Source organism: Xyrauchen texanus, chromosome 10 (assembly GCF_025860055.1).
Source record: "Xyrauchen texanus isolate HMW12.3.18 chromosome 10, RBS_HiC_50CHRs, whole genome shotgun sequence".
Classification (NCBI taxonomy): Eukaryota; Metazoa; Chordata; class Actinopteri; order Cypriniformes; family Catostomidae; genus Xyrauchen; species Xyrauchen texanus.
The window spans coordinates 39,776,560-39,797,850 of record NC_068285.1 but is presented as its reverse complement, the minus strand read 5'-3'; the positions used below and the strand labels follow the sequence as shown (position 1 = coordinate 39,797,850).

Genomic DNA, 21,291 nt, shown 5'->3' with positions numbered 1-21,291 from the left:
AGCAGCATAGTTAGGCTGGCTAGATGGTACAGCCTAAATTATTATAGTTGTTAATAAAATAATATATCGGAACAGTATTAAACAAAATTATTCAAGAAGTAACTCAAATAAATTATAGCATAAATCTGTAGCATGCCAGGACTTGATTTAGATTCAAATATCGTTTGAACATAACATTCATCATAGTTGTCTGACCAAATATAGTCAGCTTTTTTATTTTTAATAAGTGTTTCAGTTGTGAATAGATTTGTTCACAAATTACAAGATAAACAATGTCTCTATACAATGACCAATTTAATGTCATATGTAATAACAAAAATAGATAAACTGTACAATATCAAGACACAAAACACATGATACACATAATCTGATACAGGCTTATTTTACTTTAAGTCCCATTCAGAAATTACACAAACATAAAACTGATTGTGTCATTGAAGACTGTTTGAGGACATTTAGTATGTACAGTATACCATTTTGTTTGTCTTCTTTTTTTAGAAAACTTTGTTCTATTAGGTTACATAAACTCAAAAAAAAACAAGAACAACTGACAGTTCTACACCACAGCACTACACCAAAACATCTGCATTGTGGCACACCTACATTTACATTCCCCCCACACCCTAGACACCCCCTGACCCAAACCTTCCACAACCATACACCCACCTGCCCACAAACCCATTCATGTCACCACACTTTCCTCACACCCCCACAACCATCCACACCCCTCCCATCAACTACCCCTCAACCCAACCCATTCTTTCCACACTTGTATTCCACATCTTGTATACCCATACAGCCTCCATACCCCCATACCGGTGGGGTACAGATGGGTATAAGTGTGGAAAGAATGGGTTGGGGGGTAGTTGATGGGAGGGGTGTGTAGGGGTGTGGATGGTTGTGGGGGTGTGAGGAAGTGAGGAAAGTGTGGTGACATGAATGGGTTTGTGGGCGGGTGAGTGTATGATTGTCACCTCACACCCTCACTTTCTACACCGTTTTAATCTCGCTCAATTGAGTTTGGAAAGTTACAAATAAAGATATTGTCTGAAGATGCTATATCGAAACATTTTTGCTTGATGCTGCTTACTGAAACCAAATGGAGAGGGAACTGACTGTCTGTAATTAGTTTAATATGTGGCACAAAACCAGAGGTTTGAGTAAGTGAAAAGTGGGGCTTTGAATGAAATCTCTTGAAAAACAGAGCAATCTCTGTTCCCTCTTCCACTGAAAATGAGATGATGCTCTGTATTTCGCCCTGACATCCATTTGTCAATCTAATGTAACACTCCCTTCTTGTCTTAGCACGGCTATAGCCCCTGCTGGTGTAAATCAGACCTTTATGTACCCTCCTATTGTGCATCAGTACAGTTTCCGGCACTTGTCTCTCTGCTGAGATGAAGGCATTTATCTCCTCGCCTGTGAGATGTTTAGTTGTACCACTATCCAAGACTGTGGTTTCCTGCCACCTCAGACATTTCTGCACTCTTGAATACTCGCTACATTCTCGACAGAAGTTTAAAACACGATCACTGATTGAATGTTTTGTTGCGAAACATGCCATGGCTTTATGCAACAGAAACTTGTTAACGATCTGAATCGCAACACTTTTGGTTCCATGGACCAACTTCAACAGGCTGCCATTTGAGCTTTCAAACACAAAAGCAGAGTGTGCCCACAGTTTCACTGACTTTGCAAGGTGGCTGAGGAGATGTACATTGAAAGTCATGACTGTCTCTCCATAAAGTAACTGAAATTTAACAACAAATTCAAGAAGCAGGATGTCTGCTTTGTTGACTTCATAGGTGATGGACTCTTGTAAAAGGAAAAAGACAGCTGAGACCAGCAGACTGAGATGCTTCAAGTACCGAGAATCAAGCATGCCCTCAAGACACGGTAAACAATAAAAAAGCAACCAAGCTCTCCATTCTGATGCCTTCCAGTATCTGAACTCCTCAATTGGCCTAGGCAAACGGGTAATGACATGTCGAGGCTGGATGTTTTTGATGCAATTTTCTATTACCCGTAAAGTGTCTGGTCTACCAATGTAATAGGGCTGGTCACTACTCTGAAGCAAAAGCTCTGTGATCTGTCTGGTTACACATGGAGGACAGCATGCATATAATCAGGTACGAAGCCCCATACAATGTCAAAGTATGGCATGTTTATAAGTTGTGAAGGACCTTTAACACCTCTGACAGGCCTACCTTCAACTAAAGGTACTTCCATATCTTTTAGCTTAGACTTTGAATCTCTATCATGTCCTGAGGCTATCACCGTGTACTTAACCTGTCTTTCAATTAAAACGCCGGGATGAAGACAGAAGCCACACCCATAATAACCATTAAACTGAGTAGTGTTCTGCATTGTAGGTCTTGCTTTGGAGTCTACACAGCAGCAGATGCCAACAACTTTGCTATTCACTTGAACACTGTTTTTTCTCCACAACACACCTTTAGAACTGAGCGACTTTGCCTGTTCTGTAAATGGTTTAAGGAAGACTTGAATAGATGGCTCATGAGTTCCAAACCACAGACCAGCCAGGATTACATGCTTAAATCTCATTTTGGGGGGCAGTTCATTCAAGTGTAGCTGTATAGGCCATATAGAGAATTTTGAAGATTTGTATACAGGGGACCCATCAGAATTAAAATTGTAAGGATCTGAAAGAATTCCACCAGGCTGTGACAATTTTTCATACATGACTCCATCATAGATATCTGAGATGGCATTCTCAATCCTGTTTGGCCTGTCAAATCGATAGCTGAGATGCTCCTGAATTTCTGGATTTTCCAGAAGGTTCTGAATCTGTGGTGCAACTGGTACATCGATAAAGAAGCTACCATTATTTAAAGAAGAGATCTCAACTGCTTCATTACAGGATGGACACTGTGTAATGTTCTGGTCAGTAACTAGTTTTTGTGTTCCAATGTGAGATTTGCAGCCTCTACAGTAAAGATGAAACTCAACTATCTCTGAGTTGTTCTTGAATACCTTATTAAACATATGCTTGGACCTTGGGACTACATCATTACCAAAAAGGAAATTAATGAGTTTCAGCAAGTCGTCCAGTTGACAGCCAGTAATATTATGTACAGCAGCATGACTCATTATCAGCAGAAGAGCCTCTGCCTTTGTGATGGAGCCTGTTGATTTGAGAACTGTGTCCATCCCTGTGCCTGTGCCAATTTTGTGAAGTGGATCATCTGTTGGAGTTTCAGCCTCACTTTCACGATCCGTCCCATCTGTATCTTCAGAAGATGTGCAAAAATTGTTCTCATCCAATTCATCCCAAGCAAACAAATCTGATACAGCATCACCCTAGAGAATTTCAAAAATATATTTTAGTAAGATACAGGACAAAGAACAGTGTTTTAATATTTAATGATTGTTAAAACTGCACTATGGAAGATTTTTTGGTTGAAAAAAAAAAAAAAATAGTTGAGCAAGCTCATGAAAAATAAACTATTTTCTTGCCTTACTACTGAGGTGAGAAACTTCACTTGCATCACTATTTGATTAGATTACAATTCTGAGGTAAGCGATTATCGATGCATCATTATACATCTTTTCCTCCAATTCTTTTATTACTAATTATTAATATATTAATGACAATATGGTTATTTTTGTTATTTTATCTGTTATTAAAAATAAAAAACCTGCCTCCTCCTTCCTACAATGTCTAACCTTGTTACAGTTATGTAATATTTCTGATCAGTGTTCTATCGGACTGATGTTATATGCTCATTGTCTCCAAATTATGACCAGAGACGGAAATTAAGAAAAAAAAAAGGATTTAAAAAAAAAAAAGAACCAATGTAGAAGAATGGATATTATGCGCAAACAGCGGGAAACTCTGTATATTTGTGCAGTGTGCGCATGTCAAAAAATGTATTCCGATTTGAAGCTTGTGACATATAAACGCACAACAACCCAATCACGTGTCTAGCGTTCATGTAAACACTAGATTCAGATTCATCAAGCGGAATGAATTCAGTCTGATTGAAACACAAGTTGTACATGTAAACGTAGCCAATGTCATGTACAAAATGCACATTAGTAAGAGCAAAATCCTAAATATTTTTGGAAGAATATTTCACTCAAAATGTAGGATGACTACTATTTGGTTTAAATAGTTGCATTATGCTTAACCTCAGGTTATAGTTATTCTAAACCCAGACTTATAGGTGAAAACCCTCCACAGAAGTGTTTATGTGGGCTCCCACTGGTGGGAAAAAATACCTCTGAGTCTGAAGTAGACCTGTGAGAGGGGGCCTCTCCTGTGTCCACTGAGGTCTGGTCAACAGTGGAGCTGTTTACCCTTAAAGGTTCTCTCACCTGTGAAACCACACAAAATACATTCATATTCTGGAATAAATTCTAGACTAGTTCCAACTGAATCAACATGTGCATTACATAAAGGTATAATCCATGACCAGGTAAGGATTAATCTATTAGACTTAAGTTTTTGTGACATATTATGGTGACATATTATGCCCCCTTTCAAAAGATATAATATGCAGATTAAGGGCCGGTAATAAAAAAAAGTCAGCTCAAATAACATGCCGACATGACATTTCTTTGGTAGACTTCTGTTTGCAATAGCCCTACTGTGCTGAAAATAGCCATACAAAAACAAAACAAATATGCTGTATATTACATTTTTATTAATTATTGGGGTTGTTACTCTATATAGCATATACCACTGAACCTGAAGAGAATTTACTTACCTCCAATGAGGACTCGTCTGAACAGGTCTGATCTGCAAGCAAAACGGCATTGTTTCTGCCTGTAATGCCTTCTACCTAAATAAAAAGTAATGGACAATATGCAAAATCTACATTCATAATGTTCAATGTTTCTTTCAATGTTTTGATGGCTGATCATTTGGCTAAATGTATATGGCTAACTGTATAACAGCTTGCTGTCAGCATACTAATAAAAGGACCACTTTTTTCCCTACTGAAGCTATCTCTGAATGTAAAGTCAACTCATCTAGGAGCAAAGAAGCTTCAGAAGGGTACCACACCATGTCAGAATGGTAGGTGATATAAGGTGATAATTAATAGCAACATATAGCTACCTCTAAAGCAGCCTTCTTCTCAAGCCTTTGACTGGTTGTGACTGGTTTTGAGGTTTAAAAAAAAAAAAAAAACTTTTACAAATTTTTTGTAATTTTATTTAATAGCAATTCGATTGTAATAAAGATGAACTAATCCTCCCTCTCTCTCTCTGGACAATAAGCGTTGTGCCTATGTTTTTAGGTTTGGTAGTTTCTCGATTGAGGGTGGAGTATGCATACTACAAGTCGGTGGAATCTCTACAAAAGTTTATAGAATTATGGGGAATAAATGAAGTATTATGTACATTGTATGACAATTAATTGGTTTTGAGGTTTAAAAAAAAAAAAAAAAAAACTTTTACAAATTTTTTGTAATTTTATTTAATAGCAATTCGATTGTAATAAAGATGAACTAATCCTCCCTCTCCTCTCTCTCTCTCTCCTCTCTCTCTCTGCATGTTGGGAGGTTGTGGGTGAGAGTGGTGCTGAGCGAGTGAAGCTGTGAAAGTTTTCTTTTCCTCCCTTTTTTTCTTCTCTATTTTTGGATGGTTCGGTATTAGTTTATTTTGTGGGAAAAGTGGGAGTCGGTTAAGAGGAGGATGGCGTTCCACGTGTCTTGGTAGTTGAACAGGACAGTGAATGTGACTAGTGCTGATCAGTGTGTGTGTGATGCGGAGGAGAGTCGAACAGTAGAGGAGGATCTGTCAGATGAGTCTGCTTCTGTGCAGGACATGGACTCCTGTTCACAGAATGGGTTTGAGGAGAACTCTCAAGATCCCCATAAGGATCTCTCTTTATATACCTTAGAGGAAATTGATCAGTTTCTAGATAATACTTTTGGAAAGCAGGTTGATGTTAAAGAATTCTTTCCTGATGTAGAGAAGTTTGTTAAGTCAGTTACTTTTCTTCAGAAGACTGTGGGGGTTGATCTCCTTAGTGAAAAGAAGCGGTTCCGTCTAAAGAAGCACTTGACTACAGTTAGAAAGTATAGAAAAATAGAGAAAAAGAGAACGTCAAAAGTAATGTTGTAATTTTTCTTTTTTCATGCATCACATGGTGTCTTTTTCTTTCTTTTTTTTTTGCTTGTCTTCCAGTATTTTCTATGGAGGTATTGAGGGTTGGCTCACTTACCATTAATGGTGGAAGGGATGAACGTAAGCGTGCTCTGGTTTCTGAAACAATAGAGCAAAAAAAAATTAAATGTTGTTTTCCTTCAAGAAAAGCATAGCAATATTGCTAATGAAGTTGAGTGGGGTTTATGGTGGAAAGGGCAATACGTACTTAGTCATAAAACAAATGTGAGTGCTGGGGTGGCAATCTTATTCTCTCCAGCTTTAAGAGTTAATGTTTTAAAAACAGAGGAACCTGTAAATGGAAGACAAGTAGTAGTAAAGGCAGATGTTGATGGAGTTATTTTTTATTTTATAAATGCATATGCACCTAATCTGGGACATGAACGAGTAATTTTTTTCAGTCTGTTAAGAAATGCTTTAATGTTGTGTGATGATGGTAATATAATCATGGGAGGTGATTGGAATTGCACTGAGAATTTTACTATTGATCGTACAAATGAAGAACCTCATCTTCAGTCTTCATCTCAATTATCAAAAATAATTCGAGAAATAGATCTTTTAGATATGTGGCGGATTAAACACCCTCAAGTGAGACAATATACTTGGATTAAAATGACAGATAACCGAGTCAGTGCTGCTCGAGTGGATAGGCTTTATATGTCTAATCACCTTAGTAGTAGGAGTATTGATTGTTTTATCATTCCAGTAGGGTTCACAGATCATCATTTAGTTTCTCTTACTATAAGTATGTCAAAGTGTATAAAAAAGTCTTCTTATTGGCATTTTAATATTAAATTGCTTCAAGATCTTAATTTTTGTAAACATTTTGAGACTTTTTGGCAACAGTGGAAATTGTGTAAAGGCACTTTTGAAAATTTAAAACAGTGGTGGGAAATAGGGAAAACCAACATTAAAATGTTTTGTTTACAACACACTGCTAATTCCACTATTAAATTAAGAGAAATTATTCAGTCAATTGAAAAGGACATATCAAAGATGGAGGTGGATTTAATTAATAGATATGATCCTAATCTGTTTAACAACCTGCAAGAGAAAAAAAGGGAACTGGGGTTGTATATGAATGAGAGGGTGAAGGGAGCTCTTGTAAGGTCTCGGTTTGTCTCTGTTAATGACATGGATGCTCCTAGTGTTTATTTTTTTAATTTGGAGCACAAAGTGGCACAACAGAAACAGATGTCATGTCTTCGCCTTCCTGATGGGAGGGTGACCAGTAATATTACGGAGATGAGGAATCATGCAGTGACTTTTTATTCCAGTCTGTATACTACTGAACAATGTGATATTGATTGTGCCGAACAGCTAATTCAAGACTTGCCTCAAATAGACACAGACTCTAAGACTGCCATGGACACTGAACTATCTCTTCAAGAACTCACTACTGCAGTTGGTCAGCTTGGTATTAGAAGATCTCCCGGTATTGATGGGTTGCCGTCTGAATTTTATAAGCGTTTTTGGAATTGTATTGGGAAGATTTATATGAGGTTTTCTGTGAATGTAACAAAGATGGTTGTTTGCCTATATCTTGTCAATGTGCTGTGTTATCTTTATTACCAAAAAAAGGGAGATTTATCGCTTTTAAAAAATTGGAGACCTGTTGCATTATTAACCACGGATTATAACATTTTGTCTAAGTGTCTTGCTAATAGACTTAAAAAATACATCAACTTAATTGTAAAAAAAGATCAAACTTATTGTATCCCAGAGAGAACAATAATGGATAATTTGTTTTTAATTCGGGATATTTTAGATATTTGTAAAGGTTTTGAAATGAAAGTTGGTTTATTGTCTTTAGATCAAGAGAAAGCCTTTGATCGGGTTGATCATGGTTATCTTTTTAATGTTTTAAAAGCTTTTGGTATTGGTGAATATTTTTTGAATTTGGTAAAATTGATGTATTCTGGTGCCGCTTGCATTGTTAAGGTGGGAGGTGGGCTAAGCCGGCCAATCCCAGTTTCAAGGGGTATCAGACAAGGTTGTCCTTTATCAGGGCAACTATATAGCATTGCTATTGAGCCTCTTTTTAATTTACGTAAAACTTTGTCTGGTTTTATTGTTCCTGGTTTATCTCAGAGTTCAAGTATTACTGTAAGTGCTTATGCTGATGATGTGACAGTGTTTGTGAATCATGAAAAAGACATTAAGGCCCTGGTTTACGCACTCAATGTGTATGAAAAGGCTTCATCGGCGAAAGTGAACTGGGACAAAAGTGAGGCTTTTTGGGCAGGGCAGTTTTCTGTTGAAAATCTTCCACAGTTACCAGGAGGTCTTACGTGGAAAAGAGAGGGGTTAAAGATTTTAGGTATTTATTTTGGGAGAGATGAGTCTCAAAAGTTAAATTGGGAGGGTTTAGAGGAGAGAGTGTGTACCCGATTGTCTCGCTGGAAATGGTTGCTACCCCAGTTGTCCTACAGGGGAAGAGTTTTGGTCGTTAATAATTTAGTGGCTTCTACTCTTTGGCATAAACTGTGTGTACTGCAGCCGCCTATAGGATTAATTCAGAGTATTCAGAGGAGGTTGGTGACCTTTTTCTGGTCAGGACAACACTGGATCCGATCAGCTGTTTTGTATCTTCCAGTATCAGAAGGCGGACAGGGATTGGTGGATATAAAGTCCAGGATAATGACTTTTCGGCTACAAACAGCCCAAAAACTCTTGTACAATGAAAACTCTGCCTGGATGGACACTGCAACAGCTCTTTTGAGGAGGGCAGGAGGAATGATCTTTGACAAACATTTGTTTTTAATGCAACTAAAAGAGAAAGAAATGGTGGATCTCCCCCCCTTTTATAGGTCTGTGCTGGAGGCCTGGAAGGTCTTTATTGTATCAAGATCACCTAATACACCTGCTGGTCATTGGTTGTTAAAGGAACCATTGTTTTTCAACTCCTTTTTAACTTCAAGACTGTTGTCATCTGAAAATGTGGGAGCACGACTGTTAGTGGCTGGGTGCAATAAGCTGGGACATATCATGAGAAGTAATTTGCAAGACTTGAGCCAAAGAAGTTGTGTGAAATCGATCCGGTTTTTACAACAGTGCATTGCAGAGATTTTTAAGGAACTGAGTACAGATTACCAAGTTTTTTTGAAAGATCCAGATGTCCTAAATGAATGGGTTGAAGGGTATGGTCAATGTTTTCCCTCAATCACTGTAAGCGCAGCTGTGGAAGACTGGGTAGAAGATGAAAGCCGTTTACTGACTCTGAAAACACCAGTTCTGGACAGTTTTGATTCGGCTGGAAAGAAATCTCTGTATTTGATATGTATGAAAGTCTCTAACTTGCAATTTTTGAATGGAGTTGCTTCAACAAGATGGACACAGTTTTTTGGATCTGTTTTTTCTCCTAAAGGCAGCTGGCGTACCCTGTCCAAATGTCCGATTGACAAGCGGACCGGTAACCTCCAGTGGAGGATTGTACATGGGGCAATAGCTACAAACAGACATGTGGTACACCTCAATCCTAGTGTTGGGAGTTTTGTCCTTTTTGTTCCGAGACAGAGTCAATTTTTCATCACTTTGTGCAGTGTTCACGATTGGGTAATCTTTTTGATTTTTTAAGCAATTGTTTTTTGTCCCTGGGGAAGTTTTTTCTTTTCAATTGTTCATTTTCGGGCCAAAATATTCTGTTCAAAAAAAGAATGTGTCGGTTTTAATTAATTTTTTATCTGGCACTGCAAAATTGGCTATTTGGAAGACAAGGAAAAACAGAATGTTGGGGCAAAGGACAATAAGCGTTGTGCCTATGTTTTTAGGTTTGGTAGTTTCTCGATTGAGGGTGGAGTATGCATACTACAAGTCGGTGGAATCTCTACAAAAGTTTATAGAATTATGGGGAATAAATGAAGTATTATGTACATTGTATGACAATTAATTGGTTTTGAGGTTTTAAAAAAAAATAAAATAATTGTTTACAAATTTTTTGTAATTTTATTTAATAGCAATTCGATTGTAATAAAGATGAACTAATCCTCCCTCTCTCTCTCTCTCTCTGTGTGTGTACTGTACATGTTTTTCTATCCCGGTGGGGACTTGAATGCACACAGACTCACGGGGACTCGTGTCACTGTGGGGACCTACATTGTCGTACACAAGCTTATAAGTCATACAGAATTTTCATACAAAAAAATACAAGAGTTTTTTTTGAAAATGTACAAATGCAGAAAGTTGTGTGATATTGGTAAGTTTAGGGGTCGGGTTAGTGTGTGTGTGTTGTTGGGTAGGTTTAGGGGTCGGGTTAGTGCAGTGGTTCTCAATCCTGGTCCTGGGGACCCACAGCTCTGCACATTTTATATGTCTCCTTTATCTGACACACCCAGTTCAGTTCATAGAGGTCTTCCTTAACGAGATGATGATCTGAATCATGTGTGTTATATGAGGGAGACATACAAACTGTGCAGAGCTGTGGTCCCTCACGTCTATGGAGAGTCCCTACAAATAGCGAACCAGACTGAATGTGTGTGATATATATATATATATATATATATATATTGCGATTCTGAAACGGGATTGGCTGATTTTTAACCGTGCGCGAGCTAACTTAACGTTACCTGAGGGCATATAAGATGACTGCGGTCAAGTGGGCCGCGCGTTGAAAATACACGGTCAAGCCAGCCGCAAATTTTTTAGTATGCGCGTCTAATCGTGTACTTACGGTATGGGTGCTGGAAGCGGTCCACATTGTTTTTAAGACTCTATTTTCTGCTATTTTACATTTTATTAGGACACAAATAATACATTTTCATAATTTTTTTTAAAAGCATGACTGTTTTATTATTATTTTAAAGTGTGTAGGCCTATGAGTTACATTCATTATTACATAATATATTCATGTTCATAGTAATGTCAATTAACATTAATAATTTTTACATTTTTATTGTTAATTTTAATGTTTTTTAGAAACTATTTTCTGCTATTTTCCATCTCATTAGGACACAAATAATACAGTTTTATGATTTTTTAAAAAAAAAAACATTACTTTTTTTTATTATTATTTTAATATTTGTAGGCCTATATGTGACACAATTTATTCATGTTCATATTAATGTTAATTATCATACATCATAATTTTTTTTACGTTTTTATTGTTAATTTGAATGTTTATATATATATATATATATATATATATATATATATATATATATATATATACATTATTGTACTTTATTTATTAACTTTAATGAAATGTAATATTAATGTTAATTATCATACATTTACATTGCATTTTTATTGTTGATTTTAATGTTTTTATATATAAAGTATACATTAATTATTATACATAATGTATTAATGTTTATTTATTTATTTTCTTACATTTTTTATGTTAATGTAAATGGCAAATATTTGGCAAATAAATACAACAGGCTTTTGGTGGCTTTTAATCTGTCAATTATAATTGAATTGCATATATATAAGCTATATTCCAACACTCATAAAAAGTGTTCCTTCATAGGTTTGCCCATTCTTTCAATTGATTCCTGTTCAGAGTGACCCTGACTATTACTGTAATTAGTTTCAAGTCATTTTACTGTATAGTTTTGGAGAAAAGTAAAGGCAAACTCAACCCCATCCATCAAAGTGCATTATAGCACTTACACCATGTCCTATATTCCAACACTCATAAAAAGTGTTCCTTCATAGGTTTGCCCATTCTTTCATTTGATTACTGTTCATAGTGACTCTGACTATTACTGTAATTAGTTTCAAGTAATTTTACTGTATAGTATTGGAGAAAAGTAAAGGCAAACACCCCAAACACTTTCTAGCATTTACACCATGTCCCATTTTCAAACACTCATAAAAAGTGTTCCTTGATAGGTTTGCTCATTCTTTCAATATATTCCTGTTCAGAGTGACTCTTAATATTACTGTAATTATTTTCAAGTTATTTTACTGTATAGTTTTGGAGAAAAGAAAAGACCAATTCACCCCCAACATCAAAGTGATTCTTTCAATGGATTCCTGTTCAGAGTGACCCTGACTATTACTGTATCAATTTTCATTTCATTTTACCATTGTTAAACACTAAATTATTTTCATTTTTGAAGGCATTGTTGTGCAAACATACCATGCTTATTTTGTATTTCATAATTAACTTACAGTATTTAATGTACAGTAGTGGACAAAATTACATGGAAATACATCATATATACGTCTTCTAGCATTTTACGTATTATTGTCATTTTAATTTAGTGAAAACCTTGTTTTTAACTATAAGAAATGATTATGTTCATCCGTTTGAGAAGTAATTTTTTTTTGTCAATGGTTACTACCTCACCTTTAGTTTCTTATGTCTATGTTTTATATCCTTATGTCTATGTTTCTTTTGTTGTTGTTTTTTTTCTTTGTTTATGATGATTAAGTCTGCAAAACTGTTTTTTTTTTTTTTGACCTTAATCTGCAGTCTATTGAATCTGCTCAACTGGAATTTGTCATTTCCCCTCCTCCTTGACAGAATCATTACAAACATATGGTATTGAGATGAATTTAAAATGATCTTTCTAAATGAAAATCCATATACAGCAAGTGTCACATCATAGAGATAAGGAGAAAGAGTTGATAACACAAAGAAAAATGTAACTTATGCAGTGTCATGTCCTTATGATCACATTGATCACAATATGATCACATTTTTATTAATTATTTGCTTTTCTTATTTCAGAAAACAACTATGTCCATCTTGCAACACCACTTTCGGCATGCTGTTGTACTCATGTACAACCCATCAGACTTCAAGTGTTTACTGTGGCTTTGGCACCTGCGGGCATTGACTGGCTGCTGCACACTAATGCACACACCTAAAATAATCTTCTCATATCAGGTTTTTGTTTTATTACTTAAAATTACATTTTTACATTTGTATCTATTGTGAAATGTCATAGCACAGGATACATAATACCTATCACACCATATTTCTGTAATTCTGTTTATAAAACTCTTGTTTAAATTTCATTAGGTTGTAGCCTACTGCAGTCTTCTGATAACCATTCGATACTGTGCTTGTTAGGTGTCATTGAGTATTAAAGGTGCCTATAAATAAAATGTATGATTATTATCATTAATATATTACAGGATAAGCTGCAGGAGAGGCTGTGGCAGGCTGACTTTTATGAGTGTTTGAACATGGTGTAAGTGCTAGAATGCACTTTGATGATTGGGGTGAGTTTGCCTTTACTTTTCTCCAAAACTATACAGTAAAATGACTTGAAAATAATTACAGTAATAGCCAAGGTCACTCTGAACAGGAATCAATTAAAAGAATGAGCAAACCTATGAAGGAACACTTTTTATGAGTGTTTGAAAATGGGACATGGTGTAAATGCTAGAAAGCACTTTGATGATTGGGGTGTTTGTCTTTACTTTTCTCCAAAACTATACAGTAAAATGACTAGACAATAATTACAGTAATATTCAGAGTCGCTCTGAACAGGAAAATATTGAAAGAATGAGCAAACCTATGAAGGAACACTTTTTATGAGTGTTTGAAAATGGGACATGGTGTAAATGCTAGAAAGTGTTTGGGGTGTTTGCCTTTACTTTTCTCTAAAACTATACAGTAAAATGACTTGAAAATAATTACAGTAATAGTCAGGGTCACTCTGAACAGGAATCAATAAAAAGAATGAGCAAACCTATGAAGGAACACTTTTTATGAGTGTTTGAAAATGGGACATGGTGTAAGTGATAGAATGCACTTTGATGATTGGGGTGAGTTTGCCTTTACTTTTCTCCAAAACTGCACAGTAAAATTACCTGAAAATAATTACAGAAATAGTCAGTGTCACTCTGAACAGGAATCAAATGAAAGAATGGGCAAACCTATGAAGGAACACTTTTTATGAGTGTTTGAAAATGGGATATGGTGTTAAGTGATAGAATGCACTTTGATGATTGGGGTGAGTTTGCCTTTACTTTTCTCCAAAACTGCACAGTAAAATTACCTGAAAATAATTACAGTAATAGTCAGGGTCACTCTGAACAGGAATCAAAAGAAAGAATGGGCAAACCTATGAAGGAACACTTTTTATGAGTGTTGGAATATAGGACATGGTGTAAGTGCTATAATGCACTTTGATGGATGGGGTTGAGTTTGCCTTTACTTTGCTCCAAAACTATACAGTAAAATGACTTGAAAATAAATACAGTAATAGTCAGGGTCACTCTGAACAGGAATCACATAAAAGAATGAGCAAACCTATGAAGGAACACTTTTTATGAGTGTTTGAATAAGGGACATGATGTAAGTGCTAGAAGTTGAAGTAAAATGGCAAAACTCCCATTATATAAAATGTATATGTGTGTGTTTGTGTGTGTGTGTGTGTTTTGAGTAGCCTATCATATTTCATACTTGTATACATACATATATATGAATGTATATTTCATAGATTGTATAAAGGTGTTTATAGCTTATATATATGCAATTCAATTATAATTGACAGATTAAAAGCCACCAAAAGCCTGTTGTATTTATTTGCCATTTATTTGCCAAATATTTGCCATTTACATTAACATAAAAAATGTAAGAAAATAAATAAATAAACATTAATACATTATGTATAATAATTAATGTATACTTTATATATAAAAACATTAAAATCAACAATAAAAATGCAATATAAATGTATGATAATTAACATTAATATTACATTTCATTAAAGTTAATAAATAAAGTACAATAATGTATAATACATACATTCATTATATATATATATATATATATATATATATATATATATATATATATATATATATATATATATATATAAAAACATTCAAATTAACAATAAAAACGTAAAAAAATTTATGATGTATGATAATTAACATTAATATGAACATGAATAAATTGTGTAATTAATGAATCACATATAGGCCTACAAACATTAAAATAATAATAAAAAAAGTAATGTTTTTTTTAAAAAAATCATAAAACTGTATTATTTGTGTCCTAATGAGATGGAAAATAGCAGAAAATAGTTTCTAAAAAACATTAAAATTAACAATAAAAATGTAAAAATTATTAATGTTAATTGACATTACTATGAACATGAATATATTATGTAATAATGAATGTAACTCATAGGCCTACACACTTTAAAATAATAATAAAACAGTCATGCTTTTAAAAAAAATTATGAAAATGTATTATTTGTGTCCTAATAAAATGTAAAATAGCGGAAAATAGAGTCTTAAAAACAATGTCGACCGCTTCCAGCACCCATACCGTAAGTACACGAGTAGACGCGCATACTAAAAAAATGTGCGGCTGGCTTGACCGTGCATTTTCAACGCGCGGCCCACTTGACCGCAGTTATAAGATGTGCTCTTACACCAACGGTTTTTTCAAAACATCGACATTTTACCTCAGACATGTTTGCCTATGTGCGGTATTCGGATGGACACAAACATATCGTTCCCATAGAGGACATAAAAAAATTTGACCCTAAAAATTATAAACAGGATATTTTATATCTTGTTCGCTGGGAAAATACATTTTATCAAGCCCAGGTACTTCTCATAAAAGGTAAGGTTAACGTTTAGATAAAGTAAATTTAGCTTAATTATGTCAATTGAAATGTCTGTTTGAGCTAATGCTGACTAAGATAAAAAATGTAAATGTTACTTACATTAATTGTGGTTCAATTAACCACCTCCAGACACCCGTAAATAGATGGAGGCGGAATTGGCCAAACCATCCAAACGGATCAGAACCGCAAAAATCCTAACCTTAAACCAGGTTGACGAAGAGGACGAGACGGCAACTACAAAAGAAAAAGGAGAACTGAAGAAGAAAAACGTATGTTTTAAAAGCTAACTTTGATTTCTAAACCTGAGAACATGACTTAGGCCTACCTGATGGATGGACGAACTTGTCCTCCCGTTCATTGTTTAGTAACGTTACCTTCCGGTTCGCAAAAAAAAAATGAACTCGAAATGATTCATGAAGAGTCATGTCGCAAATCGGTTCTTTCGAACGCTTCAATTAATCGGGATCATATAGTACGCACATCAGTTTGTTTTTAATTAATATATTTTTAATGCTAATTGTATTTATAAATTATTTGTAATATTCTAAATAATTTTAATACATTCATCATAATTTTTTATATTATAATTGTAACACGCATTCTAAATCTTCCTCGCATTTGCTAAAGTTATAAGTTATTAAAGTATTAAAACCCATTATAATCCAATATCTTCACCCAATTTGATGTCTTATGTTTTTAACCCTATAATGCTCTAGTAGCTACTATACCATGCATAGCATGGGGCATAAAGCATTATGGTAAAAAGTATTTAATGACTATATATAATCCACTGTGTATTATAAGACATTATCTTTTTTAAATGAACTGAAAGCAAATGGTGGCTAAGTCCATCTGTCCGTTACATCCAAATATAATATAGCAGTATTTTGGCTGAACCTTTAAATATTTGACAGTGTAACCTTTTGCAGAATGCTGGTGATTTATTACCAATTTTGTACATGCAACATCATTGTTACATTTTTATTGATAATAATAATAATAATGATGATGCCTTGCAGAAAACGCTAAAGACAGTTGAGGCTTCTGAAAAAAGAAAAAACCTTTTGAAAATTCTTGAAGAAAGAAAGGCAAAGAAGAGAGAGGCCCCCCTTTTTGAGACAGACCCAAAGAAAAAGAGAGAGGAGAGTTCTGACAGTGAAGATGGAGGAGTTGTACCTCAAAAAATATATGAGGATTTGCAAAGAAAATACCACTACATAAAGAAACAAAAACATGGCTTGGAAGAAGATCTTGAAGAATGCAAACAAAAGTAAGAGTTTATGAATAATAAATGTTTTATATTTATTTACAAACATAGCCTATAATAAGAGATTCTTAATAATGAAAGTTTAGTGATCAATTTCAGAATCTTAGAATATGAGAATCTGATGAGAAAAACTTAAATTTCTTCTGTTTCTTGTTCTAACATTAAAGATGTGCTGAATTAGGAAAAGAGAAGGATGATCTTGTTGCAGAGCTGGCTACATACAGAAGCCTCAACATTACACTGCAGCACAACATAAACCAAGTGCTACAAAGAGCCTTCTCGGAAACAAGTATTTTTCTAAATCATCTAAAGCACATTCAGAATATTTAGACATGTATTCAGAGATTAATTTGTTCACATTTTCTGTTGCAATTTATGCTAAAATGCTTTAAAATCATATATATATATCTATCTATCTAATGTAAAGTTACAAAAACTTCATATAAATAAATAAGATGATTTAACAAAAATAAGGTCATACCACTTACTCAATAGTACCTCATGTTGAAAACATGACTGCTGCCTCAATTTTTAGGTTGAAAGGATGAATAATTTTTAAAGTGTATTATATTTAACTAGAATATGACTTCACCTTTTATTTGAAGGCCTTAATACATTTGCCCCTACAGGTCCATCTTTTCTTAATGGAACATCCACACCTGTTGAGAGCACACCTGACAGAAGACCAGATGAGCTGCCAGAGTTCAGAGAGCAACAACCCAACTCTGAATCACCTCTGAGTCTTTATGAAATAAAGGATGGAAAGGTACATTAGTGTCAAGCCTTTTTACACAGCTTTGGTTTTCAATACATGCACACATCAAAAAGTTGAATGAAAATTGAAGCAATTTCTAATCAGACACACCTGCGACACACCACTGCACATTGCAGTACGCTAAATCATTATTAGAATATCATAATAAAAAAGCTGGATGACTAAATGCTAAATAGCATGCAAATAAATTTAAAGCATGTGGAAAAAATGCTGTATTACTGTTACTACAAATAAAGCTCTTTCTGATTACGCGATGTTAGCCACTTAGTGTCAGTTGTCTCAGAGGCATGGTAAAAACATGATACTCGTTGTAATTCAAGAAAACAAGAGTTTCAAACAATAGCCTAAGACTAATCATGATATGACATCACTGACATGCGACGCAATGACAAGGGACGTTACACTTAAAAGTGCTGATTTCTCTGGATTTAAAAATTGCTGGAAACATTTGGGATAAAGTCAACAAAATATATAACAATCATTTTTTTACATTATTAGCTAACTGTGATTTGTATATGTACATTTCTGAAATACAGTACATAACTTGGACACAGTTATGATAACAGATCACTCTAAATTGAAATGTGGACTCATGCATTTTCTGTAAAGCAGATTTGAAACTATGTGTATTGTGAAAAGCGCTATACAAATAAATGTCAATTGAATTGAATTACACTGGTTTAGTTTTTTTTTTGGATATTTTCATGTAAAATCTTAAAATCTTATTGTGCCTTTAATTTGAAATCAAAGCTATAGCTAACACTGTCTGTAAAAGACAGACTTCCAATCTGTCAAACTGTTATGTTGATGAAATATATATTTAAAAAAATAGATTTAAGAAAACATGGGTGGTGATGATGAAAAAAGATCCAGCACATTTAGATGGTACAACCTTTTGAACTATCCCACACAGCCTAATTTTTGATTCACTTGCAATTAAATATGGCATCTATCCAAGGCTACGGTTGCTTTCAGATCCTACAGATGCTGAAAGGTTCCTCACAACTTATGAAGATCTCACTGAAATGACTAGAGACCTTTGTAGGAAAAAATTAAAGCTTCTTATTTTTAATATTGAGATCTTTAAAAAAAATGCAGCTCTTATGTGGTAGCCAAAGTACTTAAAGGAATGGCCCAACATTTATAGCTACCTACTGGAATATATTCTGTATAAGTTTCTTTCTTCTGTGGTATAGATAAGATATTGTTGAATGTTGTTGTTTTTTTTTTTTGTTTTTTTCATACAATTCAAGCTCATTTATGTTTTGTCTTAAAGATCCACATAGGAAACCATGTTTGGATCAGAGAAGAGGTGTGGAAGAAGATTAATTTATCATCAAAAGATTCTCTCTCTGTCAAAGAGATGGCTGTGGCACTGTGGGGACAAACACTTTAAAAAGCAGAAGTGTGTCAGGAAAGGAGTGTCCCACGAATAAACACTCTGCAAAGCCTCCCCTGACACCCTCCAAGCTGCAAGTTTTGAGAGGTAATCCATTCATTCATTCATTCATTCATTCATGTACTTTATGTAACTATAGCCAATTTTGTTAAAATGTTAAAATATGTGACACTATAGTTTGCCTATCTAAGTTTTTACTAGTAAGTGACAAAATTAATAATCTAAATTATTTCTCTTTCAAGTCTGCTTCAGTGACTGGCTCAAACAAAAAGAACCTGAGAAAAGCGGGAGAAGCAAGTGGGGTATTACATATCCCAAAAAATTCAAGATATCATAAAAAAAGAAAGGAAAAATGAAAATGTGTAATATGTCTATAATTCTGTTATTGTTCACCTTTACGGTTACATCTGTATATAATTTTTAGCAATTTAATTTCTATTAATACATTTTTATACATAACTGTTAGAATATCAATAGGTGGTTTTAACGGGTTGCAATATCAAATAAAATCAATTTGTTTGAATGGTTGCTTGTGTTCCTGAAGATTATTTAAAGTTTAAAGTGTACTTGGAATTGTTTACATTATTTGTCACAACACCCAGTGGCAGGAAAACAAAATTGTAGAAGACAGAGTCAGCCAGCTAAGACCAGCACTGACCAGCTAAAACCAGCTAAGACCAGCCTGGCCAGCTAAAGCCAACACTGACCAGCTAAGACCAGCCTGGCCAGCTAAGACCAGCTAAAGCCAACACTGACCAGCTAAAACCAGCCTGACCAGCTAAGACCAGCTAAAGCCAACACTGACCAGCTAAGACCAACACTGACCAGCTAAGACCAGCCTGACCAGCTAAAGCCAACACTGACCAGCTAAAACCAGCCTGGCCAGCTAAGACCAGCCTGACCAGCTAAGACCAGCTAAAGCCAACACTGACCAGCTAAAACCAGCCTGGCCAGCTAAGACCAGCCTGACCAGCTAAGACCAGCTAAAGCCAACACTGACCAGCTAAAACCAGCCTGGCCAGCTAAGACCAGCTAAAGCCAACACTGACCAGCTAAAACCAGCCTGACCAGCTAAGACCAGCCTGACCAACTAAGACCAGCTAAGACCAGCTAAAACCAACACTGACCAGCTAAGCCCAGCCTGACCAGCTAAAAAAAAAGTGTTCAAAACCCCTCTAAAACCAGCCTGATAAACCAGCTATGACCAGGCTGGGAGACCAGCCAAAACCAGCCTGACCATCTTAGGCTGGATTTTTCAGCAATTGTGCTGCATAAAGCAGTTGTTGCATGGTGATTTTACACAAGTGTAACAGTTAAATTGGTCTGGTTGTTTTAGAAGCTTCCAATAGCTGCTCAGCTAAATAAAGTGAAGCTTTCAAGCAGAGTTAACGTAACAAAACATACCATCCTCCATCGTGGATCAACGCCAGTCCATGGCACTCTCTCTCCCATTGCTTGCTGGTTTAGATAGCGTCCATTTGGTCGAACCACTTCCACTTTTCCTAGATGGCTCTGTAGTCACTTTTAAGTTTTTTTTTTTTTTTACTTTTCCCTACACTGTTGGTAGGTCCGGTGGTAGCAGTGTGCGGCAAACAGCTGATACACTTCCAGAGAGACTTTTTCGTTTTGCTCATCACTAACGAGTAGACCGTCTGCACCTCGTTTATTGACCACGCTGTGGTTTTGCGCACAATCGTTTATTTTTTCACAATTTGAAAGTCGTGTGAACAAATGACACTGTTATCGCTGTTGCTAACTTTAAAACTAGCGAGTTGATGTCGCTTGTCGGAAATCCAGTGACGATTTGCGGGATTTTGACATCACATTTAGTATCAGCTCTGCTCGCTTGGAACCTCCACCGAGGTGGCACTAAAAAAACGATCAGGTACAAGGTACTATCCACAGTGGAAATCTCCAAAAAAGTGAGCAGAGTCGAGTCAAATTGAGTCGTACCGTGCAGTGGAAAAGCCCCATTAGATTTGTATTATTCGGAAGCCATATGTTAGTGTTGTGTGAGGAACAGACCGAAATTGAAGTGATAATTTAGCTCTTCACCCATTTGAAACTGGCAAGTGCACACCTGACATCATGCTTTGTTGGGGCTGTGGAGAGCTGCGTGCGCAGGTGGAAGTTTAAAGGGTAACTAAACCCCTGCTCAGAGTCTGTCTCCACCCAC

General features: G+C 35.4%; 1 protein-coding gene across 3 annotated transcripts; it reads right to left on the bottom strand.

The window, feature by feature from the left end:
• Positions 1-2,097: 2,097 nt before the first annotated feature.
• On the bottom strand, positions 2,098-17,621 carry LOC127650343 (uncharacterized). Of its 3 annotated transcripts, XM_052135698.1 has the most exons (6): positions 17,534-17,621; positions 6,194-6,234; positions 5,964-6,034; positions 4,731-4,805; positions 4,243-4,338; positions 2,098-3,321 (listed from the first exon to the last, which is right to left on the bottom strand). In XM_052135698.1, exon 6 carries the CDS (start codon positions 3,169-3,171, stop codon positions 2,098-2,100), a length of 1,074 nt encoding a protein of 357 aa, XP_051991658.1. In that variant the 5' UTR covers positions 3,172-3,321; positions 4,243-4,338; positions 4,731-4,805; positions 5,964-6,034; positions 6,194-6,234; positions 17,534-17,621. The 3 variants fall into 3 exon arrangements, with proteins under 3 accessions (XP_051991658.1, XP_051991659.1, XP_051991657.1); XM_052135699.1 differs by lacking the exon at positions 17,534-17,621 and having other exon boundaries at positions 6,194-6,285; XM_052135697.1 differs by lacking the exons at positions 5,964-6,034; positions 6,194-6,234; positions 17,534-17,621 and having other exon boundaries at positions 4,731-5,257.
• Between the last annotated feature and the right edge of the window lie 3,670 nt (positions 17,622-21,291).